This window comes from Chlorocebus sabaeus, chromosome 24 (genome assembly GCF_047675955.1).
Source record: "Chlorocebus sabaeus isolate Y175 chromosome 24, mChlSab1.0.hap1, whole genome shotgun sequence".
Taxonomy (NCBI): domain Eukaryota; kingdom Metazoa; phylum Chordata; class Mammalia; order Primates; family Cercopithecidae; genus Chlorocebus; species Chlorocebus sabaeus.
Window position 1 is genome coordinate 57,362,281 of NC_132927.1, and position 26,440 is coordinate 57,388,720.

General features: G+C 36.2%; 1 protein-coding gene and 1 pseudogene across 2 annotated transcripts in view; both read left to right on the plus strand.

The window, feature by feature from the left end:
* TSHR (thyroid stimulating hormone receptor) overlaps positions 1 to 26,440 on the plus strand; it is a 191,953-nt gene that overhangs the window by 93,565 nt on the left and 71,948 nt on the right. For both annotated transcript variants that reach the window (XM_037984341.2, XM_073011229.1), the window contains exon 5: positions 23,037 to 23,108. In XM_037984341.2, the coding sequence (XP_037840269.2) occupies positions 23,037 to 23,108 (72 nt within the window). The remainder of the gene's footprint in view (positions 1 to 23,036; positions 23,109 to 26,440) is intronic.
* LOC119619101 (nicotinamide/nicotinic acid mononucleotide adenylyltransferase 1 pseudogene) lies at positions 467 to 1,962 on the plus strand (annotated as a pseudogene).

Sequence of the window (26,440 nt, forward strand, 5' to 3'; positions counted from 1 at the left end):
TAAATATATTTTCAGGGCAAATCTATGTTATTTCTTATTTATTTACACTTTGGTACTCTAGAACACCATTAGGATGTCTTGTTTCAGATTTTAAAAGTAGGTATTGTCCCTTTGATCCCTTCATGTGGAAACTAGCTTAGCAACCTGCCCCTAGGAAAGTAACCACAGAGCCAGTGGATCTATACCATGCTCCCTTGCATGAACCAGCCTGGCACTTTGCCCACAGGGAAGCAGCGCCAGAACCAGCAAACTTGCCACACAAACTCTAGCAGCCTAGGTCACAGAGGTACTTATAGGCATCACTGACATTGACTACAGAAACTTCAGAGAGACTACACTACTGTCCTCACCCAGAACCAAAGCCAGTGCACTCTACCCAGCTGACTCCCTAGGATACATCTTCAGGTGAAAGTCTTTCCCTCTGGAAGCTACTGTATAAAATAGGAAGAGGCAACTCTTCCACGAGATGCGCAGATATCAACAGAGGGACACAAGAGACATGATGCTACCAAATGAGCACAGTGATTCTCCAGTTACTTAACACAAAGAAATAGAAATTTGTGAATCTTAAGGAAACTCAGAGAGATACAAAAGAACACAGATAGACATTTCAAATATATTGGGAAAATAATTTATGATCTGTATAAGAAATTGAACAAAGAGATAGATATCATTAAAAAGAACCAAACAAACTTCCACTTGAGCAGCCTGAGATATCCATGGGTGGGGGCATTTTCTCCTTCAACTGCCTTTCTGAGGTTTTTCCCAGCAAGGTCAAGAAAACTGCATCCGGACATGCCTTGAGGGAAGGTGTCAAATGCAGAAGCATGGAAAAGAGTTACAATTTGAATATGAAACCATTTTTCTAGTTCACCTTAGAGAAGACTGTTGACACACTAGTCGAAATGGTTCCAATCACCTACCTTGCAAGACACTTCAGGTTCGAAGAATTTCCTTTGTAAAAACAACAAAGGAGGTGTCACAGTTTTCCATTTAGATAACAAATTCAAGTTCTTACCGTGGAAAATTCAGAGAAGACTGAAGTGGTTCTTCTTGCTTCTGGCTCCTTCAGTCCTGTCACCAAGATGCACCTCAGGTTGTTTGAACTGGCCAAGGACTGCACGAATTGAACAGGAAAATACAGAGTTGTCAAAGGCGTAATCTGTCCTGTTGATGATGCATACAAGAAGAAGGGACTCATTCCTGCCCATCAGCAGGTCATCATGGCAGAACTTGCCACCAAGAATTCCAAATCGGTGGAAGTTGATACATGGAAAAGTCTTCAGGAGTGGATAGAGACTGTCAAGATGCTAAGACACTATCAAGATAAACTGGAGGCTAGTAACTGTGATCACCGGCAAAACTCACCTACACTAGAAAGGCCTGGATGGAAGAAGAATTCCATGAGCTGAACAAAGACAAAATTCTAGTCAAAAGAAATCCCTACAGCCAAAAACAAAAGGTACGCCAAAGGTTAAGCGGCTGTGTGGGGCAGATTTCCTGGAGTCCTTTGGTGTTGCCAATTTCTGGAAGAGTGAAGACATCACCCAAATCATGGCAGACTATGGGCTCATGCATTACTCAAGCTGGAAATGCTGCTCAGAAATTCATCTATGAATCTGATGTGCTACGGAAACACTGGAGCAACATTCATGTGGTGAATGAATGGATCACTAATGATACCTCATCCACAAAAATCCGGAGAGCCCTTAGATAGGGCCAGAGCCTCCATTACTGTACTAGATCTTGTCCAAGAATACATCAAAAAGCATAATTTGTACAACTCCGAGAGTGAAGACAGGGATGTTGGGGTCATCCTGGCCCCTTTACAGAGAAACACTGCAGAAGCAAAGGCATAGAAATTCTACCGCATGATGTTTTGCACTTTCCTTTTAGGGTTTGAAACAATCTGGGTGTTCATAACTGGGAAAAGAAATTGTGGTCCTGTTGCATAAACTAAAGATTAAAAGTTTAGTAAAAATCAGTAGTAAGTTAAAATCAGGGTTTTTTCTTTTTATCAGAAGTTGCTAAGATGAATGTTTTCCATATGGTCTTTTTCTAAAAAAAAAAAAAAGTGTACAATTCTCTTTATCTTTAAAACAAGAGATTAGCAGCACACAAAAACCAGAAGAATTTTCAGTGAAACTAGCTACAAACAAGAAGTCAAAAAGTACAGTCTAGCTCTACCACATAAAAGAAGCAAAGTGTGAAAAGCAAAAGCTCATTTAAAATTCTAACTTAGGTTATAAAGAGAATTGACATTTATGCATACCTGTTGTGAGTAATCTGCAGCTAAGGTAGACAAAGAAAGGAATTCTTACAGCGGTGATCGTGTAAAATGCACCATTGATAAATCATCTCCAGTTTTGCAAAATAAAGGTTGTGCATATGCGTGGCAGAAACATTGTACCAATAGTTAGTTCTCTGTGGCACACATCACAATTGTTGACTAAAGTTTGGCAAGACCTATCTGCCTGGAGCTTCATCTTTGGAAGTAGGGAGTGAAGTCCAGACCCTCATATGTTTAGAAAGGTACGCGAATATTTCTGATGCCCACCAGAGGTAGAGAGCTGCTGCCTTATACTTTATACACATTCACTTTGCTGTGTTATGGGTCATGCTCTAGCCTTGGTCATCTGCCCTCTCTTTATCTTCAGGAACAACTTCAGAGTTGACATCATGCTACCTTGAATTGAGAGAAACACAGAGAATGAGAAGTCTATTCAAGGATTTTATGACTGAGTGCTCTTAGCCTTTATTGATAGCTTAATCAGAAGATCTAAGTGGGTTACAGCGGCACATGCTGTGTAGTCCCATCTACTTGAGAGGCTGGAGCAGAAGGATCACTTGAGCCTAGGAGTTTGACACCAGCCCAGGCAAAATAGTGAGAACTCATTTTTAAAAACTCTGAAGTTTCTGAAGGGCCCTGCTCTTTCTGTTCCAGCCACCTATGATTCTGCCATTTGTGAATTTAAGCAGAAAAAGGGTCTGTTTTCTCATAATTTTTTCTTATTGTCCTATTGTATGAAGTTTAACCAAAAGTAGTATTCTCGAATAATTAGTCATAGCTTCATGTTAAAAACACATGCTTGTTACATGGTTTTCTACTGATTAAAATTTTGTGGAAGTTTTACCAATTGCTAAAGCAGAAAGACCAGAAATAGCTTTTTGTAGAAGAGTTTTGGTGTTTGTGAAAATTGTCTTATGATAGAAACAGGACTAAAGTTAAATTTCTAATGAAAATATAATAATTTGCCTTTTGGCAATTTCTATTTCATTCCTACACCACCCCAGATGAAGGCTTTGTAACTCCAGAAGAAAAAAAATACTCAGATATGTGCAATTGTATAGTCAGATCTGAATCTATGGTTTAAAAAAGAAAAACGTTAAATAAAGTTAAGCAAATATATGTGCTTCAGCTCCCAACTTACTCTTACTAAAGCCTTCGGACCAATTCTCAAAAACAGAGAGGGTGCAAAGCCTGACACCTGGCAGCTTTCAGGATCCATCTGCCAAGTGAATGAAAGGTTGGAATCTCAAATCCTACAGATGAGAGTCATTTTTCTCCTCTGTAGCTTCTTGGAGTTTAAGAGTTGAAGCAGCCCTGAAAAGTAATGGTTGAGCAAGAAGAAGCTATAAGAATTGAACTTTATTTCTTCTGGGTAACTATACCTAGTTTATCTGAAGTGTTGTGTGAACTGCAAAAGGTTGCAATGCTGGAAACTTCTCTCATACTATCATGCCTTCTCGCTTAGAAATGCTCATGCCCTGCTCAGCTATAACTCTACTGACCTCAGGACCTCACTGGACAAGGCATGTGGTGACCCTTGCAGGAGACGTGATAATGGTGAAGTGATTCTATTGTTATATTATTTATGGAGCAACAACTTTATGCAGAGAACGAGCTGCGTGGCTTTTTCTTCCAATGCTGAGGATGCTGCTGATGCTGCCATGTAATAGCATACTTTTGGGTGTCCTCAAGGATAGAACTTCCCCCTTTGAATAATGAAAATTAGAACAATGAACTTCACAGGGGAATAAATATTAATGACTGATGTGAAGAAAATATGCCATTGTTTATTCCCTACCACATCATTTCCATAACTGGCTGTTGTACTGTGAATTTAGAGGAAATGTGTAGTGCCGGTGTTTTGTTTTGCTTGTTTGTTTGATGCTGGGGGTTTTATGTGTTGTACAATTTACCCCTTACATTGTGTAATTTGAATGCAGCAAACAAACCCACAGTAAAAGTCCTTTATTGGCATCTTCATTCAGACGAATGGAGAGCCTTTGTGGTACTGTCAAAAAAACCAAAAATAATAAAAATAAAAAGAACCAAACAGAAATTTTGAAACTGAAAAATTTAACAAAATGAAGAAATACAATTCAGAGCTTCAATAGCAGACTAAATTAAGCAGAAGAGAAAAATTTGTGAACTTAAAGGTCTTTTCAAATAACCTAGTCAGAGATCAAAAAGAAAAAAGAATGAAAAGAACAACCAAAGCCAGTTGGACTAGTGGGACACCAACTAAGCAAACAAATATTTGCATTATGGGATTTCCATAGGACAAAAGATGAAGAGAGACACAGAAAGGTTACTTGAAAAAAAATAGTTAAAAACTTCCCAAGTCTTTGGAAAGATATGTACATCCAACTCCATGAAGCACAAAGGATCCCAAACAGATTCAACCCGAAGAGGTTCTCTCCAAAGCACATTATAATCACATCCTCAAAAGTTAAAGACAGAATTCCAAAAGCAGTTAGAGAAGAGAATCAAGTTACATATAAGGAAATCCCCACTAGATTATCAGCGGATTTCTCAGCAAAAACCATGCAGGCCAAGAGAGAACCAAATAATAAATGCAAAGTGCTTAAAGAGGTGAGGTTGGGGGGGTGGGGGGGGAAACTGTCTACCTAGAATACTATACCCAGCAAATTTATACTTCAGAAATGAAGAAGAAATAGTGTTTCTAGGCAAGAGAGAGCTAAGGGAATCCATCACTGCTAGACCAACCATATAAGAAATGCTAGAGAGAGTGCTTCAACCAGATGCATTAGGAAAATAATTACCAGCATGAAAAAAAATGAAAATATAATCTCATTGGTAGAAGTAAATTTATTATCAAATTTAGAATACTCCATTACTGAAATGGTGGTATATAAACTTACAGTTGTCTAGTTTGAAGATTAAAAGCTAAAATGGTCAATGATTACTATAGCTACAACAAGTTGTTAAAATACGTACACAATATGAAAAGATACAAAGTAAGCAACAAAGTTATAAATTTGGTGGAGGAGGCCAGGTGCAGTGGCTCATGCCTATAATCCCAAAACTTTGGGAGGCTGAGGCTGGGGATCACCTGAGATCAGGAGTTTGAGATCAGCCTGGCCAAAATGGCGAAACCCCATCTCTACTAAAAATACAAAAATTAGCTGGATGTGGTGGTGTGTGCCTGCAGTCCCACGCATTCAGGAGGCTGAGGCAGGAGAATTGCTTGAACCTGGGAGCTGGAGGTTGCAATGAGCCAAGATTGCACCATTGCACTCTAGCCTGGGCAGAAAAGCAAGACTCTGTCTCAAAAAAAATTAAAAATAAAAAATAAACAAATTTGGGGGGTAGAAGGTAAGTCTAGAATATTTGTATGTAGCCAAAGTTAAGTTATTATCACTTAAATTGTCTATTATAACTACACAGTTTTTAAAATGTAAGCCCCATGGTAACCACACACACACACAAAAATTACAGCAGATACACAATGAAAAGGACCAAAAAAATCAAAGATTATCACTACAAAAAAAAAAAAAAAAAATCACCAAACCACACAGGTAAACTATAAGAGAGGGAAAAAGGAACAAAGGAAATACAAAACAACCAGAAAATAATTTAACAAAATGTCAAGAGTAAGTTCTTACCTATCAATAATAACCTCGAATGTAAATGAATTAAATTTTCCAATTAAAAGATATAGAGTGGCTGAATGGGTAGAAAACAAAACCCAACTATATGTTACCTACAAGAGATTTACTTTACCTATAAGGACACACATAGACTGAAAGCAAAGGGATGAAAAATGATATTCAATGCAAATGGAAACCAAAAGACTACAAGAGTAGCTATACTTAGATAACAGATAAGTCGAAAATTGAAAGGGGAGACAAAAAAGGTAAATCTATAATAAAGGGGTCAATTAGCAACCAATTATAACAATTCTAAATAGATATGCACCCAACACTGGAGCATATATAAAACAAAATATTATAACATCTAAAGAGTGATACAGACTGCAATACAATAATAGTAGGAGACTTCAACGTCCTACTTTCAGCAATAGATAGATCATCCAAACGGAAAATCAGCAAAGAAAACCACTGGATTTATACTGCACTCTAGACCAAACGGACCTAACAGACATTTGCAGAACATTTCACCCACCAGCAACCTACAGAATACACATTTTTCTCAAAAGTACATTGAATTTTCTCCAGGATAGATTATATGTTAGGCCACAAAACAAGTCTCAACAAATTTTTAAAAATCAAAAACATATTATTTTTCTGATCACAATGGAATATAATTAGAAATTGATAACAGGACTTGGACTCTGGTAGGGGAACATCACACACCGGGGCCTATTATGAGGAGTGGGGAGGGGGGAGGGATGGCATTGGGAGTTATACCTGATTTAAATGACGAGTTGATGGGTGCTGACGAGATGATGGGTGCAGCACACCAACATGGCACAAGTATACATATGTAACAAACCTGCATGTTGTGCATATGTACCCTAGAACTTAAAGTATAATAAAAAACAAAAAAAAAATTGATAACAGGAAGAATTTTGGAAATCGTACAAATACATGGAAATTAAACAACATGCTCCTGGAACAACCAATGGACCAATCAAAACATTTAAAATGAAAATTTAAAATGTCTTGAAACAAATGAAAATGGAAACACAACACACCTCAATCTATGGGATATAGCAACAGCAGTTCTAAGAGGGAAGTTTATAGCAATAAATGCCTACATCAAAAAAATAGAACGATATCAAATAAACAACCTGACATTGTAACTCAAGGAACTAAAGAAAGAAAAAATAAGAACAAGCTAAATTTAAAATTAAGAATGAAGGGAATAATAAAGATCAGAGCAAAAATAAGTGAAATAGAGATTAAAAAATACAAAACATCAATGAAACAAAGAATTATTTTTAAAAAGATAAAGTAAATTGACAAACTTTTAGCTAGACAAAGAAAAAAGAGATAAGACACAAATAAATAAAATCAGAGATTAACAAGAAGACATTACACCTGATACCACAGAAATACAGAGAATCAGAAGAGACAATTATGAACAACAAATTAGAAAATCTAGAAGAAATGGATAACATATAACCTGGACACATATAGCCTACCAAAACTGATAATCGAAAATGTGAACAGACCAATAATGAATAACAAGATTCAATCAGTTACAAAAATTTCCGATCACGGAAAAGCATGGGACCTGATGGCTTCATTGCTGAATTCTACTGAATATTTAAAGAATAATTAATACCAATTGTTTTGAAAGTATTCCAAAAAGCTGAAAAGGAGATAATTCATCTAAATTCATTCTATGAGGCCAGCATTACCTTGATACAAAAACAAGACAAGGACACAACAAAGAAAGAAAACTACAGGCCATCTCCCTGATGAATATAGGTGCAAAAATCCTCAACAAAATACAAGCAAACCAAATTCAACAGCAAATTAAAAAGAAAGTTCACCATGATCAACTGGGAGATGGAAGGATGATTCATCATATGCAAATCAATAAGCATAATACATCACATTAATAGAATCAATGACAAAATGGATGCAAAAAAAAAAGCATTTGATAAAATTTAAAATTCCTTCAGGATAAATCTCTCAACAAATTAGGTATAGAAGGAACATACCTTAACACGATAAAGGCCAAATATGATAATTCCACAGCTAACATCATACTGAACAAGGAGAAGTTGAAAGCTTCTCCTCTAAGATCTGGAACAAGACAAGCATGCCCACTCTCAACACTTTCATTCAACATAATACTTAAAGTCCTACCCAGAGCAATTAGGCAAGAGAAAGAAATAAAGGCTATCCAAATGGAAAAGCAGGAACTCAAACTGTCCCTGTTTTCATATAACATATTTTTATATATAAAAAACACTAAAGACTCCACCATAAAACTATTAGAACTAATAAACAAAATTAGTAAAGTGGTAGGATACAAAATCAACATACACAAATCAGTAGCACTTTTATGTGCCAATAATAAACTATCTGAAAAATAAACCAAAAAAGCAATCCCATTTACAACAGTTACAAGAAAAAAGATACTTAGGAACAAATTTAACCAAGAAGGTGAAAAATTTCTACAATGGAAATTATAAAACGTTGATGATGAAATTGAAGAGGACACAAGTAAATTGATAAAGATATCTTGAGTTCATTGATTAGAAGAATTAATATTAAAATGTCTGCACTACTCCCAAAGGATCTACAGATTCAATGAAATCCTTATCAAAATTCCAATGACATTTTTTCAAAGAAATAGAAAAAAATCCTAAATTCATATGAAACCACAAAACATCTTGAATAGCCAAAGCAATTTTGAGTAAAAAGAACAAAGCTGAAGGCATCATATTAGCTGACTTCAAGATAAACTACAAAGCTATGGTAACCAAAACAGCATGGTACTGGCATTAAAATAGACACATAGACCAATGGAACAGAAGAGAGAACACAGAAATAAATCCAGGCACTTAAAGTCAATTGATTTTCAAAAAACATACCATGAATACATATTGGGGAAAGAATAGTCTCTTCAAAAAATGGTTCTGGGAAAACTGGATATCCACATGTAGAAGAATGAAACTAGACCCCATCTCTCATCATATACAAAAATCAAATCAATATTGACTAGAAGCTTAAATCAACCCAAACAATAAAATTACTAGAATAAAACATAGGAAAATCCCTTCATGACGTTGACCTAGGCAAAGATTTTTTTTTATAACATCTGAAAAGCATAGGCAACAAAGGCAAAAATTGATAAATGGGATTACATCAAACTAAAAACTTCTGCACAGCAAAGTCAACAGTTAACAAAGTGAAAAGACGACATACAGAATGGGAGAAAATATTTGCAAAGTATACATCTAATAAAGGGTTAATATACAGAATACAAAAGAAACCCGAACAACTCAATAGCAAAAAAACAAATACAGTCATGTTCCACATAACATTTTGGTCAATGATAAATGGGATCTAAGTAAACTAAAGACCTTCAGCACAGCAAAAGTAACTATCAACAGAGTAAATAGACAACCTACAGAATGGGAGAAAATTTTTACAAATTATGTATCTGACAAAGGGCTAATATCCAGCATCTATAAGGAACTTAAACAAATTTACAAGAAAATAAACAACCTCATTAAAAAGTGGGCAGAGGACATGGACGGAAACTTCTCAAAATAAGATACATCCGGCCAATCAATGATCATATGAAAAAAGGCTCAACATCACTGAGCATTAAAGAAATGGAAATTAAAATCACAATGAGATACCATCTCAGACCAGTCAGAATAGCTATTATTAAAAAGTAAAAAAAAAAATAAGAGATGCTGGTGAGGTTGTAGAGAAAAAGGAAAGCTTTCATACTGTTGGTGGGAGTGTAAATAAGTTCAGCCATTGTGGAAGAAGATGTGGCGATTCCTCAAAGACCTAAAGACAGAAATACTATTCAACCCAGCAATCCCATTACTGGGTATATACCCAAAGTAATATAAATTATTCTCTTATAAAGACATGGCACACATATGTTCATCGCAGCACTATTCACAATAGCAAAGATATGGAATCGACCTAAATGTTCAGCAATGATAGAATGGATAAAGAAAATGTGGTAAATATACACCATGAAATACTATACAGCCATAAAAAACAAGATCATGTCCTTTGCAGGGACATGGATGGAGCTACGGACCATTATCCTTAGCAAACTAATGCAGGAACAGAAAACCAAATACAGCATGTCCTCAGTTGTAAGTGGGAACTAAAGGATGAGAACACATGGACACACAGAGGGGAACAAAACACACTGGGGCCTATTGAAGGGTGGAAGGTGGGAGGAGGGAGAGGATCAGGAAAAACAACTAATGGATATTAGGCCTAATAACTGGGTGATGAAATAATCTGTACAACAAACCCCCAAGACACAAATTTACCTATGGGACAAACCTGCCCTTGTACCCCTGAACTTAAAATAAAAGTTAAAGAAAAATTTTGGTCAATGATAGCATATATAAAAGTGATTCAATAAGATCACAATATTGTATTTTTTGTGCCTTTTCTATGGTTAGATATGCTTAGATACACAGATATTTACCATCATGTTACAACTGTCTACAGAATTCAGTACAGTAATGTACTATACAGGTTTCTAGCCTAGGAGCAATAAGCTATACAGTCTAGGTCTGTGTAAGTACATTCTGTGATGTTCACACAATAATAACATGGTGTTACAATGCATTTTTCATAATGTATTCCGACCCTTAAGTGATGCATGACTGTAACCTGATTTAAAAATGGGCAAAAGACCTAAATAAACATTTCTGAAATGGCCGACAGGTATATGAAAATATACTTAACATCACTAATCATCAGAGAAATAGAAGTAAAAGTCACAGTGAGATAGCACCTTGCCCCAGTTAGAATGGGTTTTCTCAAAATACCAAAAAATGACAAATGCTAGTATAGATGTGGAGAAAAGAGAACTCTCATACACTTTTGGTGGTAAATTAGGACAGCCATTATGGAAAACAGTATGAAGTTTCCTCAAAAAATTATAACTAGAATTATCATGTGATCCAGCAAGCTCACTATTGTGTATATATTCAAAGGAAATGAAATCAGTATGTCAAAGAGATATCTGCACTCTCATGTTTATTGCAGCACTATTCACAATAGCCAAGATAGAGAATCAGCCTAAGTGTTCATCAAGAGATAAATAAAGAAAATGTCACAAATATACACAGTGGAATACTATTTGGTCATAAAAAAGAAGGAAATCTTGTCATTTAGGGTAATATGGATTAATCTAGAGGATGTTATGTTAAGTGAAATAAGACAGGAACAGAAAAACAAATACTGTATGATCTTACTTATATGTGAAATCTAAAAAAGTTGATCTCATAGAAGTAGAGTGTAGGGAGGTGGTGACCAGAGGCAGAAGAATGTAGGGGTAAGAGGAGGATGGGGAGACATTAGTCAATGGGTACAAAGTTACAGTTAGATAGAAGAAATAAGTTCTGTGTTCTGTTGTACAGTAGCGTGACTACAGTTAACAATATTGCATTGTATATTTCAAAATAGCTAGCATAGAGCGTTTTCAATGTTCTCACAACAAAGAAATGATAAATGTATAAGGTGATTGATATGCTAAATACCCTGATTTGGTCATTACACAAGTATACATGTACTGAAACTTCACCTTGTACCTGATAAATATGTACAATTATAATGTGTCGGTAAAAAATAAACATAAGAGCCATATATGACAAACCCATAGCCAATATCAAACTGAATAGGCAAAAGCTGGAAGTATTCCCCTTGAAAACTGACACAAGACAAGGACTCACCACTCCTATTCGACATAGTATTGGAAGTTCTGGCAAAGGCAATCAGGCAAGAGAAAGAAAAAAAGAGTATTCAGATACAGAGAGGAAGTCAAATTATCTTCATAGATAACATGATTCTATATCTAGAAAACCCCATAGTTTCAGCCAAGAAACTTCTTAAGTTGATAAGCAATTTCAGCAAATTTTCAGGATAGAAAATCAATGTTCAAAAATCACTAGCATTCCTGAATACAAACAACAGTCAAGTAGAGAGTCAAATCATGGATGAACTCCCATTCACATCTGCTACAAAAGAATAAAATACCTAAGAATACACCTAACCAGGGAGGTGTAAAGTCTCTACAAGGAGAACTACAAACCACTGCTCAAAGAAATCATAGTGGCAAACAAATGGAAATACATTCCATACTCATGGATAGAAAGAATCAATATTGTGAAAATGGTCATACTGCCCAAAGTAATTTATAGATTCAATGCTATTCCCACTAAACTACCATTGACATGCTACACAGAATTAGGGAAAACTATTTTAAAATTAATATGAAATCAAACAGAGCCCAAATAACTGACAATCCTAAGCAAAAAGAACAAAGCTGGAGGCATCACGCTACCTAATTTCAAACTACATTACGAGGCTACAATAATGAAAATAGCATGGTACTGGGACAAGAACAGACATGTAGACCAACGGAACAGGAAAAAGAACTCAGAAATAAGACCACACACTTACAACCATCTGATCTTCAACAAACCTGACAAAAACAAGCAAGGGAGAAATGATTCCCTATTTAATAAATGGTGCTGAGAGACTTGGCCAGCCATATGCAAAAAATTGAAACTGGATCCCTTCCTTACACCATATACAAAAATTAACTCAAGATGGATTAAAGGCTTAAATGTAAAATCCCAAACTATAAAAATCCTAGAAGAAAATCCAGGCAGTACCATTCAGGACATACACACAGGCAAAGATTTCATGACAAAAACACCGAAAGCAATTACAACAAAAGCAAAAATTGACAAATGGGATCTAATTAAAGTAAAGAGCTTCTGCACAGCAAAAGAAACTATCATCAGAGTGAACAAACTACCAACAGAATGGGAGAAAAATTTTGGAATCTATTCATCTGACAAAGGTCTAATATCCAGAATCTACAAGGAACTTAAATTTACAAAAAACAAACAATCTCATTAAAAAGTGGGCAAAGGACAGGAATGGACACTTCACAAAAGAAGACATACATGGGGCCAACAATCATATGAAAAACAACTCAACATCACTGATCATTAGAAAAATCCAAATCAAAACCACAATGAGGCCGGGCACAGTGGTTCAGCCTGTAATCCCAACACTTTGGGAGGCCAAGGTGGGCGCATCATGAGGACAGGAGATTGAGACCATCCTGGCTAACACGGTGAAACCCCTTCTCTACTAAATATACAAAAAATTAGCCGGGCATGGTGGCACATGCCTGTAGTCCCAGCTACTCAGGAGGCTGAGGCAGGAGAATTGCTTGAACACGGGAGGCTGAGGTTGCAGTGAGCCGAGATCGCACCACTGCACTCCAGCCTGAGCGACAGAGTGAGACTCTGTCTCAAAAAAAAAAAAAAAAAAACCCACAATGGGATACCATCTTACACCAGTTTGGAGTGGCTATTACTAAAAAGTCAAAAAGCAACAGATGCTGGCAAGATTGCAGAGCAAAAAAAAAGAAGAATGCTATACACTGTTGGTGGGAGTATAAGTTAGTTCAACTATTGTGGAAGATAGCGTGGTGATTCCTCAAAGATATAGAGGCAGAAACACTATTTGACCCAGCAATCCCATTACTTAGCATATACCCAAAATATTATAAATCATTCTATTATAAAGATATGCACACGTTATGTTCACTACAGCACTATTCACAATAGCAAAGACATGGAATCAACCTAAATGCCCATCAATGACAGACTGAATAAAGAAAATGTGGTACATGTACACCATGGAATACCATGCAGCCATAAAAACGAATGAGATCATGTCCTTTGCAGGGACATGGATGCAGTTGGAAGCTATTATCTTCATCAAATTGATGCAGGAACAGAAAACCAAATACCACACGTTCACACTTATAAGTGGGAGCTAAAAGATGAAAAAAGAGCTGGCCTTATGTCTTGTCTGGTTTTGGTAACAGAGTAATGTTGGCCTTGTACAATGCATTAGGGATAATTGTCGCCTCTTCAATTTTTAAAAATACTACAGGAAGATCAGTATTAGTTTGTTATACATTTGGTAGAATTAAAAAAAAATTTTAATGCAACAATAATCATGTATTTTCCAAATTTGATAAAAACTCTAACCCCATAAATCCAAGAACCTCTTGATGAATCTTGAAAAGAATAAATATAAAGAAAATGATACCAGGACATATCATAATCAAATTGCTGAAAATGAGTGATAAAGAGAGCATCTTAAAAGTAGCCAGATTACAAAAATACACATTACCTACAAAGGAATAAAGGTTAAAAGAGGAACAGGAATTAAATTAGAACTTAAACACTTAGCAATATAAACTATCCAAAATTAAGCCCAGAGAGGAAAAAAATTAACAAGAAAAGACCCATCTGATCCTGGGCTTTTCTTCAGTGAAAGAATTTTTATTTATTTTAAGTTTTGGGATACAGGTGTAGAATGTTCAGGTTTGTTACATAGGTAAATGGGTGCCATGGTGGTTTGCTGCACCTATCAACCTGTCAGCAGCTAGGTATTAAGTCCAGCATCCATTAACTATTCTTCCTGATGCTCTCCCTCCCATGGCCCGCAACAGGCCCCAGTGTACGTCATTCCCCCTCACGTGTCCATGTGTTCTCATCATTCTCCTCCCACTTGGGTTTTTTTTCATCATCACTGCTGTTTCAATGAAAACATAAATTCAAACCAATTTCACATTTACTGAATAATTATGGAAGCTAGAAACCCACAGGGTAATTACACAAATACAAAATTCCTACCTAAATAATATCAGACAAATACTGGGTATTTTGGTTACCTATAGCTACGTATTTACTGTGAAATATAAAAGTTTAAACAACGACCAATTTAACATTTCTAATGATAGTGTATATCAGGAACTGGGGTAAGAGATGGCTGAATCATTCTCATGGCATCATCTGAGTTTACTCACTGGTATTGAGATGACAAATGGGCTTTTCTGGAGAGTCCAAGATGGCATTATTCACTTGCCTGCTGCCTTGATAAGGATGGCTGAACCCTAGTCTCAGGTGGAACTTTGATTAGAGCTCCTACATGTGGCCTCTCGGCATGGCAGTCTCAGAGAAGTTGTACTTAAAACAGCAGTTCAGGGCTCCTAGAGAGAATATTCCAAGAGACTCAGATGAAATCTGCAAGGCTTCCTCTAATGTAATCTCAAAATTTCAGAACATACTTCTACCACATTCTATAATCAAGCAGATGATCACAGCCAGCCCAGATTTTCAAAGAGGGAAATGTGTGACCATGTTTTTACTTCCATAGTCAGGGAATATGATCCAGAACAAAGAGAAAAATGAGTTAGTAGCAGCAGACCCAGAATGACAAAGATGATGTAATTAACAAGAAATGACATTAAAACATCTATTGTAAGTCTTCTAAACAACCTCAAAAAAATAAAAGAATGCATAATCATAATGAGAAAAATGGAAACCATAAAGAAGACCTAAAAGGAGCTTCTAAAATTAAAAATATATAAAATGAAAAATAAACTGGATGAGATTAATGCCATTGAATACTACAGAAGAGGAAAAAATTAGAACTTAAAGACTTAGCAATAGAAACTATCCAAATTAAGCCCAAAGAGGAAAAAAAATAAAAATTTAAAAAAAAAAAACAGAAAAAATTGAGTGCATCAATGATCCATATGACAACATCAAGTGATCTATCTTATACATAACTGGAATTCCAGAAGGAAATGAGAGAGAAAAAAAATAAAGAAAAATGTTAATGCAACAATAATCGTATATTTTCCAAATTTGATAAAAACTCTAACCCCATAAATCCAAGAACCTCTCTATGAATCTCAGGAAGAATAAATATTAAAAAAAATGATACCAGGACATATCATAATCAAATTGCTGCAAATGAGTGATAAAGAGAGTATCTTAAAGGTAGCCAGATTTAAAAGAATACACATTACCTACAAAGGAATGAAGGTTAAAAAGGGAACAGGCTTATTGTCAGAAACTTCACAGGCTGGAATACAACAGAATAACATCATTAAAGTGTTGGAAATAACCTGCCTACATAGAATGGTATATCCAGTAAAAGTATCTTCCCATAGTAAAAGTAAAAATACTTTCTAAGATAAGCAAAAGTTGAGCAAAGTCATTTCCACCAGACCTGTACTAAAAACAAAACACATTAAAGGAAGTTCTTCAAGACAAAAAGAAAATAGAAATTTGGATCTACATAAATGAAGGAAAGAAACAGGCATGGTGGGTAGAAAATATGTGGTTTTAAATCAATGTATAATAATTGAAACACATACTGAAAGGAAAATTAATGCAGGAGTGTTGACACCTGAAATGCAAATTAAGAATGGGAAGAACTCGCTCTTTGGCCATTTTTCAAATAAAATTATTTTTTTCCTCCTAAACAACAGCACAAACAACTGGCACAAATACACACACACACACCCCTCCCCCAAAATGTTTGACTATGGTATTCCATATGTCTGAGAATATGTAGGTGATAAATACATACATACTATTTTTGAATGCCTAGCCCATTGTTCTGACTGGGTTGAAAGTACCTCAAGACAATTAAGTCTTTTCTCCTTGAATAAAATTCACTAACAACACTATGAAATTTTAAGGATAGACGGTAAATTTATGAACTGCCAAAAGGCATGTGAGAACCAAGAAAAAAAGTTACCCTGTGCCAAAGCCCACATTGCCATTTGTAAGGACAGCTGTTTCCAGAACACTGGACAGATGACACGTGTTTGTTCAATGGCTTTTTTTTTTTTTTTTTTTTTTTTGGAACAGAGTCTCGCTCTGTTCGCCCAGGCTGGAGTGCAGTGGCGCCATCTCGGCTCACTGCAACCTCCGCCTCCCGGGTTCATGCCATTCTCCTGCCTCAGCCTCCCGAGTAGCTGGGACTACAGGCGCCGGGCTAATTTTTCGTATTTTTAGTAGAGACGGAGTTTCACCGTGTTAGTCAGGATGGGCTCGATCTCCTGACCTCGTGATCCACCCGCCTCAGCCTTCCAAAGAGCTGGGATTACAGGCATGAGCCACCGCGCCCAGCCTGTTCATTGACTTTTATATAGAATTATTAACTGAATGCCTGCTATGTTTATGGACAACATTGTAGCTAAGACCCCATATATTATAATTCCTGACATTCACTCAGGACTTTGCAATAGATAGTTCGCTTTTATATCTACCTTGCTTTCTTTTCATAACAATAAATGAGGAGGGTAGATATTATTATCCCTTTTTCAGTTGAGGTTAAGAAAGCCCTGACTTTCAACTCATCACCCTACTTCCTTCACTGAAGCTGTAATATCCTTTAGACTCTGTCATAAACAGAAGCCTTCAGGTCTCAGCTGAATTCAGTTTTTTCAAGGGGACTTCTCATATACAGCAGATCTTCCAATAAGGTCATTTTGTTATAATGTTGACGAAAAAAGAAACATTGATTCCTGGCCGGGATCACTGTCCATGGGAAGTTCACACATTCTTCCTATATCTAAATGGGCTTTCTTTTCCTATTGTTAATACGGTTTCCTTCCACATCCCAAAGATGGGCATGCTAGGTTCGTTGGCGTGTCTAAATGGTCCCAATCTGATGAGTGCAGTGGTATATGTGCGAGTGTATCCTGTAATAGAATGATGTCAAAAGCTGGTTCCTACTTTGTTCCAAGTTGCCAGGATGGGCTCTGGCCACCAGTGGCCCTGAGCTGGAATTAAGCAGGTTGGAAAATGAATGAATGAATAAATACAAGTTATTGTAAAATAAAAACTTTTTAAGTACGTGATAATCGTACAATAAACAATGCAGTATGAAAGTGCTTAGTGAGCTCACTCTATTTGTGGTTTGTTTCTGAAATGCGTGGTGGTAGGAGGTGCTTCTGACAATGTTCATTTTGCAAACATTTATTCTTTGATTGAATCTACCACCCCTGTGATTGCCCTCACTCTCTGATTCACTGAAAATTGAGTAAATAATTATCTTGTTTTTATTTTTCTTTCTTAAATGTATATATAGTTCACATTCATTTCAATGTTTAATAGTATAAGTGTTTTGGTCTTTATTTAGAAGTTTGGTGACGTTTTTGTGACCAGAAATATGCCATTGGAATTTAACTCTTGTTTATATCCATTATCCTGTGGTAAAATTGGTTTTGTTATACATCATTTTCTTAAAGTTGTAGTTTCCAAGAACCTAACCAGGACATTAAATGAGGATGTACTGTACTCACACAGGTCTTGTATTATTTCTTCATAGCATATAGTTATTAAAGTGAGACATTTTAAAAAGTTTGGCTCCCACATTGGTCTCAGCTTCAGGCAGGCAGAAGCTTTGACTCTTTACCATAGCAACCCCAGCACTCTGCATAATGCCTGGAACATGGTAGGCACTCAATATATGTGGTCTACTAAATGTGTGTTGGTTCCTGAAATGCTTCTGGATCACAACTGCATAGCGAAGGAAGGAATCTATCTATGGTTATGTAGTTTTAGAATACCATCTCTATGTGTACTTTATAATGAAAAGCTTGCAGGAAAATTGGCTAGTATTACTTTATTAAATGAATTTGAGTCACTCATCCTCTCTTCAGATTATTCATCCATAAAATAATAATGTTTGAAAATCATATAGGTATTAAACAGTGCTCCTCAAAGCCCAAATGGTTTTGTGAGGGGTGAGGAAGAGCAAAGAGACACATTTAAATTTTTTTCTTTTATTTACATACCAAGTAAAAGCACTACACATATTAAATGGCAGTCCAAGGCTAGGTTTGGTTCTGTGTCCCTTCCCAAATCTCACCTTGAATTGTAATCCCCACATTTCAAGGGAGAGATCTGGTGTGAGGTGATTGGATCATGGGGATGGTTTCCCCCTGCTGTTCTTAGGATAGTGAGTTCTCACAGGAGCAGATGGTTTTTAAAGTATTTGGCAGTTCACCCTTTGTTCTCTCTCTCCTGTTGTCATGAAGAAGGTGTTTGCTTGCCCTTCGCCTTCTGCCACCTTCTGCCATGATTGTATTTCCTGACCCCCACCCCCCCAGCCATGCAGAACTGTGAATCAATTACCCAGTCTCAGGTATTTCTTCATAGCAGTATGAAAACAGAGTAACACAGTTTACAATAAAATATTCCCAATAATATTGAAGGTGCACTATAATTCTCCCTAAGAACTTAGAAACAAATGAAATCAAGTAAATTTTTAAAGTAACACACAATGGATCATAATAAAGACATATAAAATCTCTTAAGGGAAATAGAATAACACTCTACAGTATGAAGAAAATATCCATCAGGCAGGAGATTGATCAGCAATAAATGCAAAGGAAAAGTGGAGTCAGAGATGAGAACTCTGGAAATTCCCAACCAGTCCATGTCCAGGAGAAAGGAAACTTAAATCAGTGTTCGGACCTTGAGGCAAGGTCATTTCTTGTGTGAAACAATACTATGCTCTCTTAGCCTGAGAACATTTTTAAAAATGGGTCCATCTCCTGTTTTGATTGATTTCATGATCTTCAGGCAAACTTCTGAATATTTCATGGTTCCCTAAAATAGTCTGCTGAAAAGAAAAATTGGTCATACCATCACGAATATTCAGATCTATGTGACAGTTGTATTTCTCATCATCAAGAAATTGGTAAACTGATTTATATGTTTTTGTTTAAAACATCTAGTTAGTGTTCACTATGTTCCTAACATTGTTATAAGTGCTTCTAATAATAATTTATTACATCTTCATAGCAACTCCATGTGGTAGGTACAATCCTATAAAGATAAAAATAGTAAAGTAATGCACTTTTTCTGTTAAAAATTATTAATTTTTAAATGACAAATAATTATATTTATTTATGGGGTACAGTATGATATTTTGATACATGTATACATTGTGGGATGATCAAATCAGGCTAATTAACATATACACCACCTTACGTATTTCTTTGTGATGAGAACACTTAAAAACCACCCTTTTTTCAATTTTGAAAGATTTGGAAGATATTATGGGTTCCTTTACAAGCCATCACGATAAAGTAAGTCGCACAATTTTGTTTTCCAGTGCATATAAAATTATGTTTACACTACACGGTGTAGTCTACCAGTGCCAAGATCTCTCTGTAGCATGCAATGCTGTTTGATAGCATTTTATATGCAGTGGAACTTCTTTCAAAATTGGGGTCAATCTTCTCAAACCCTGCTTCTCCTTTATCAACTAAGTTTATGTAATATTCTAAATTTCTTTGTTGTCATTTAAGCAATGTTCACAGCATCTTCACATAGACTAGATTCCATATCAAGAAACCACTTTCTTTACTCACTCATAAGAAGCAACTCCTTATTGAATAAAGTTTCATGATGAGATTGCAGCAGTTCAGTCACATTTCAGGCTCTACTTCTAATTCTAGTTCTCTTGCTATTTTCACCACATCCGTAGTTACTTCTTCCGCTGAAGTTTTTAACCCTTCAAAATTATCCATGGAAGTTGGAATAAACTTCCTCCAAACTCCTGTTAATGTTGAAATGTTGACCTTCTCCCATGGATTACAAATGTTCTTGATGGTATCTAGAATCATGACTCTTTTCCAGAAAGCTTTAAATTTACCTTGTCTTGGTGACTGTGAATACTGCTGCAGTGAATGTGGAGTGAGGACGCTTCTTCAGCTTACTGATTTTTATTCCTTTGGGTGACATAGCTGGATCATATGGTATTTCTACTTTTAGTTTTTTAAATAATCTTCATACTTTTTTCCAAAATAGTTGTACTAATTCACATTTCCACAACACAGTGTGTGAAGGTTCCCTTTTCTCTACATCCTTGCCAACACTAGCTAGCATTCACCTTTCTGATGATAGCCATTCTTACAGGTGCAGGGTGATATCTCATCGTGGTTTAATTTGCATTTCCCTGTTGAGTAGTGATGTTGAGCATTTTTATATATATCTGTTGGCCATTTATATGTCTTCTTCTGAGAAGTGTCTATCCACATCATTTGCCCATTTTAATAGGATTATTTGCTTTATTGAGTTGTTCAATTTCTTAGAAACCATTGTAATCTTATTCTAGTTTTATATTTAATTTTATATACATTATTTACTTTTGAACACGGGCTAAACTCAAAAAATTTTAGTCAGTGAAAGTTACAGTTTAGACCCATATTACCTAAAATCTTACCATAAATATGCCCGCAAAATATTTGCCTTATGACAGCTCTATGAGAAAGACTATCTTTGAGCTTAAACTCAGTTGCCTTGGGTGATACTCAACAGGTGTGTATCTTTTGTTTTCCTTTGGCATGGCCCAATTTTATACAGAGAATTTGGTAGAATGACTTGTTCTTCTCATATCTTTTTAGCTTCAGAATCTGGATAACTCAATTAAGGAAATATAAGTAGGAGGCCTTCAAAGGAGAACAAGTAATTTATGGGACCTGAATTTCTGAAATAATATTAAGGCAACATTGGGCTTCATGGTGAAACACCAGAGGTTGGAAAGAGCTGAAGATTTATTCTTTTGTCATTCACATCACCTCCCTCCATCCATTTTAATAGGTCCTTTTACCAATTAATTTGGTCTTACTGATGCTTTGATTAGGCAAGTTACAGATATATTTTAATCGTTGCAAAAATGAATAATTCAAAGAAAGCATAGACCAAGGAAATAGATTGTTGAGAAGTAACCCCTCAACTTAGAGAAGAAAATATACACAATGTTATTCTAATATCTATAAATGAGGTACTAACTGGATGATGTGTGATTACTAGTGTGATTAAATGGCAAAAACAGACACATGGAGAAGCTGAGCAGTGTTTAAGGCATTGTCTTTTTGCCAAGTTATTACACTATGCACACTGTTTTCCATACAAGATTCTCAAGTAGTAGCTATAGTAAAGAGCATAACTCAAGAAATGGAGTGCCTAGGTGGAGAGGCATACTGGAATGCATGAAGGTGTTTCATTATGTATAATAAGAACAGTCTCCACCTTCTGAAGAGTCTCCAAAAAAGCAAACTGGAGGAAAAGTCACACCTTTAAGGTGCAAATCCAACAAAGATGTCTTAAGATTCTGAGGAAGAATTTGCTCCTTGCCAATCAGTTATTTCCAGACTGCAGCATGTAGATGATAAGATCAAGATATGATTGAGGAGACTTTTAGTTGTGGAGAAGGTAGTAACCATGCCACTATTTTTAACCCTTAAGATTTAAAACATGCATTTAATTCTTTTTAATATGTACTTAATATATATTCTGATAGCATTCCAAGACATTTCCATTGACAAGTGCATGTTATAAATTCAGTAGCCTTAATATACTTATGAATATATTATGTTGTTCACACGAATGTTCATTGCAACACTTTTCACAATAGCAAAAACATGGAATCAATCTAAATGTCTATCAGCGACAGATTGGATAAAGATAACATGGTACATATGCACCGTGGAATATTATGCAGCCATAAAAAAGAACAAGACTATGTCCTTTGCAAGGACTTGGATGGAGCTGGAGGTCATTATCCTCAGCAAACTGACAGAGGAACAGAAAACCAAATACCACATGTTCTCACTTATAAGCGACAGCTAAATGATGTGAACTCACAGACAAAAAGAGAACAGACAGACACTGGGGCCTACTTGAAGGCGGAGGGTGGGAGGAGGGAAAGGAGCAGAAAAAAGTAACTGTTGGGTACTAGGCTTAATACCTGGGTGATGAAATAATCATTACCAAAAAAACCCTGTGACACAAGTTTACCTATATAAAAATTTGCACATGTACCCCCAAACCTAACGTAAAAGGTAAAATAATCACATTTTTTCAATTCAATAAAAAGACCCCCAAGAAATGTTGCCCTTCAGTTAACAAATAAAGTGTGATGCGAGGCAAGACGTATTAGTTTACTGCTAATTCATAGATGAGGTTTGATGATTTATTTTCTGCATCTGAATCTCACACTCAATTCTTATTGGGAGAAAAAATGTATACATATGGTTCTTTGGTATGTTTGCTGAGTATTTTTTTGTTGATTATGTGTAAGGAAACATATGTAAAAACAGTCATGCTTTTTAATAATGTGTTTTTATAATTAAGGTGAATTATTAGAAAGGCCCAAAGATTAAAACTCTAATTGTGTAATTGTTATTTTCACAGGAAGCTTATTGAGACTCGCCTGAGAACCATTCCAAGTCACGCATTTTCTAGTCTGCCCAATATTTCCAGAATGTAAGTTTTTTTAATATAAAGAGAAGTTTGCATTTGTGATATGTTATTCTCTAAATGTGTCCTATCAAGAAAAATACTTGCTATTATACTTGCATAAATCAATGGCAGTTACGTTTTCAATGTATATGATAATTTTATGTACATAATTTTTATTTGATTTTGCTATATCTCCACTCCCTAATTCCTATATGATTTTTTAAAACCTAAATCAAATTTAAATTCATTTGGTTTTGAGAATTTCCTAATTCTCAATGTATTTTAATATATCTTGGGATGTGGCAAAACCTTAGCTGTAAATCTCTCCTATAAACATCCCATAGTTTATAAGCTAAACATATACACAGACAAACATCCATCTGTCCTAGTCACCAATTCTTGAATCACCTTTCACTACTAATACAAATATTTACATTTTATTATAAACATAGCCAATGGTTTCAAATTTCTCTCGCGTTAAAAGAGAATTAAAAATAATTCTAAACCTTAAAAATTGAATTGCTATCCCCTTAGAGTGAGGAGAAAAGGGATTTTCCATATTGGGTTGACAAAGAGTGAATGAAATGAAGCAGATCTTTATTTCATTTAATTGATTTTGACAGGCAATCCAGATAATTCAGGCATGCGAAATAATATAACCAGAAGCAATCTGTACAGTTTTTGGCTAAATGCACTCACTTCGTGGCCATTTTGTTAGTGTTTCTATCATTTCAGTAGTTCTCAACCACAGGCAACTCTACCCCTAGAAGCATTTAACATTTTTGGTAGAGACGGGGCTGCTACTGGCACCTAGTGGGTAAAAGTGAAGGTTGCTGCTAAACATTCTACAGTTCATAGGACATTCCCCATAACAGAATTATCTGTTCCAAAATGTCAGCAGTGCTGAGACTGAGAGACCATCCTATTGAACATCTCTGCAGTTTTTTATGTTGCTAACAAGTCCTTCCTCTTACAGATTCTTGCCTCTTTGTTTTCCTTCATATTCCTCTCATTCCTCTTCTTGTCTCACCTGGCTACTCTTCCTCAGTCTCCTTTTCTGACTTCCTGTTTTAATTTTGCCAGCTACTTAATTACCAGCTCTTTCTTTGTATATTTTGTTCTAATTCCTCTATACCCCACTCTCCATGAGTAAACACTCCCATTCCTCTGGCTGCACTATTTCCTAATACAGCTAATTTCCAAACATGACCACTTTGATGTCTCACAGGTTCTTCAAAACCAGCATATCCAAAATAAACACATCATCTTCCTCTCAAGCTGTCCCTTCTCTTTTAACAGCACCACTTTAGCATCCTATAAGCTAAAAACCTCGAATTCTCTAGCTCTTCCTTTTCCCTCATCTACCTTATACAACTGCCTATTTGGTGTCTCTACTTGCATGTACTAGCAGCTTGGCCATTACTTCATTCATTCAACAGATATTTATTGAGCCCTCTTTGTGCCTGGCACTTTGCTAGATGTACCGTGTGTAAGTAGACACAATTCACAGAGGTTCAGTTTTATTCCTAAGAGAGTGATGAGTGTCATGATGGGGTCAGTTATTGGGTGATATGAAAACTCACATAAGAGGTCTATTACCTAAACAGGAGCAGGGAGAGGAGTTGGAGAAGACTTCCTGAAAAAAAAAATAGCACCTGACCTGTGATCTGCCTTACATAGCAAAAAGCAGAAGGGAAAATCCTGGGCTTTCTGAAGAATTAAAAGTTTCTTGAAGGTAGAGCTTAGGCAGGGAGGTGGGCAATAGAAAAACATAAAACTTGGGTCTAAGTTAGTACAGGGTCTTATAAATCATGTGAAGGAGTTTGAAATCTTCCCTAAGGGCTGAGCCATTCAATGGTTTTAAGCAGGCAAGTGAAATGGTCAGATTTTCATTTGAGAAACATTCCCTTGGCTTTGCAGTGGAGTGATGGGTGGAAGTGGAGCAAGGCTGTAGGCAGGAAGCTGGTGAAGAGGCTGATGCAGCGCCCAAAGGACGGGATGGGAAACTGAAGGATGATCATTGAGTGGGAATAATGCAAAAGGATAGAGATTTGAGACATAAATAAGGGAGGGCTGATAAACTTCAAAGTTGTCTGATTTGGAGATGGTGGGAGATGGAAAAGAAATGCATACAAGTTTCTGATTAGGACATCTGTGTGGTTGATGAGCACATTCATTTAGGCAGAGAAGTGTTTTGTATATTTGCTGTGGAGGGTCAGGGGGTGTGTTAGGAATTCAATTTGGGGCATATGGATTTGAGGTGCAGTTATATTGAGTACATATCAGGACATAGACAGAATTTTTTCATTCATTTGACAAAATATTTGTTTAGCCCGTACTATGTGCCAATCACTGCTCTGAGAGCTGGTGATACATCAGGGAACAAACAAAGATCCATGTCCCCATGGAGTTTCCATTTGAATAGAAGGAAATAGACAATGAACGAAAAACACAATAAATAAGCAAATTAGATACTAATTTAGAAGGAAATAAGTGTATGGGACAAAGAAAAAAATAAATTAGAGTAAAGAGGATTGGGAGTTCTGGGTATATGCGAGCACACGGGGAGAGAACCAGGTAGAGATTAAGAGTCACAAACAAGTGGGTGTAACTGGGACCAGGAGGAGGCATCCATAGAGAGGGAGAAGCTAAAGAGAGTGAAGAAAGAACAATTTTAAGAGCATGTGGTCCCTGAAGAGGCAGGAGGGGATGAGATCCAAATAGAGGGATTGGCCTTCTATAGGAAGATGGTCACTTTTTACATCATAACAAGAAAGTTATGTTGTAGGACTTTCTCCTTAGTTCAGCTAAAAGCCAGGTTCTTGTCACATGGCCATAAAAGATTAGGTTCACAGACACTTTGAAAAGTGATAAAAATAGAATTTATTGGGTGAAAGGGGAAAAAAGGGAAACAGGGACTCTCAGCAAAGCGAGAGTCCTCCTAGCCCGTTTCCCGCCTCACAGATTGAATCCCAGGTACCACCTCAGAACAGGAGAGGCCAGGCTCCTCCCCACTATAAATGAACTTCACAAAGCTCCACCCCAGTACACACTTCTCCCAGGGCACAGGCAGTTGAAGGTTCTGCTACGGAGCCCTTTTTTACTTAACTGTCTCAGTTCTAGGAAAAGATGGGACAGATGCAGGTAAACTAACAGGCTTATTGGTTGGGAATTCAAGGCATTCTCATGTTAAAGTTTCAAACATTTCTATAACTTATCAAATTATTAAAAGACATCTAAGAAGATGGAAGATGGAAGTGGCAGAGTTAGAAATTTGATGAGAAGATTTGAAATAAAAGTGATGAGCAATAAGAAGAGGGTTGGTTGACTGAGATATAGGAGACACCCAAACAGAT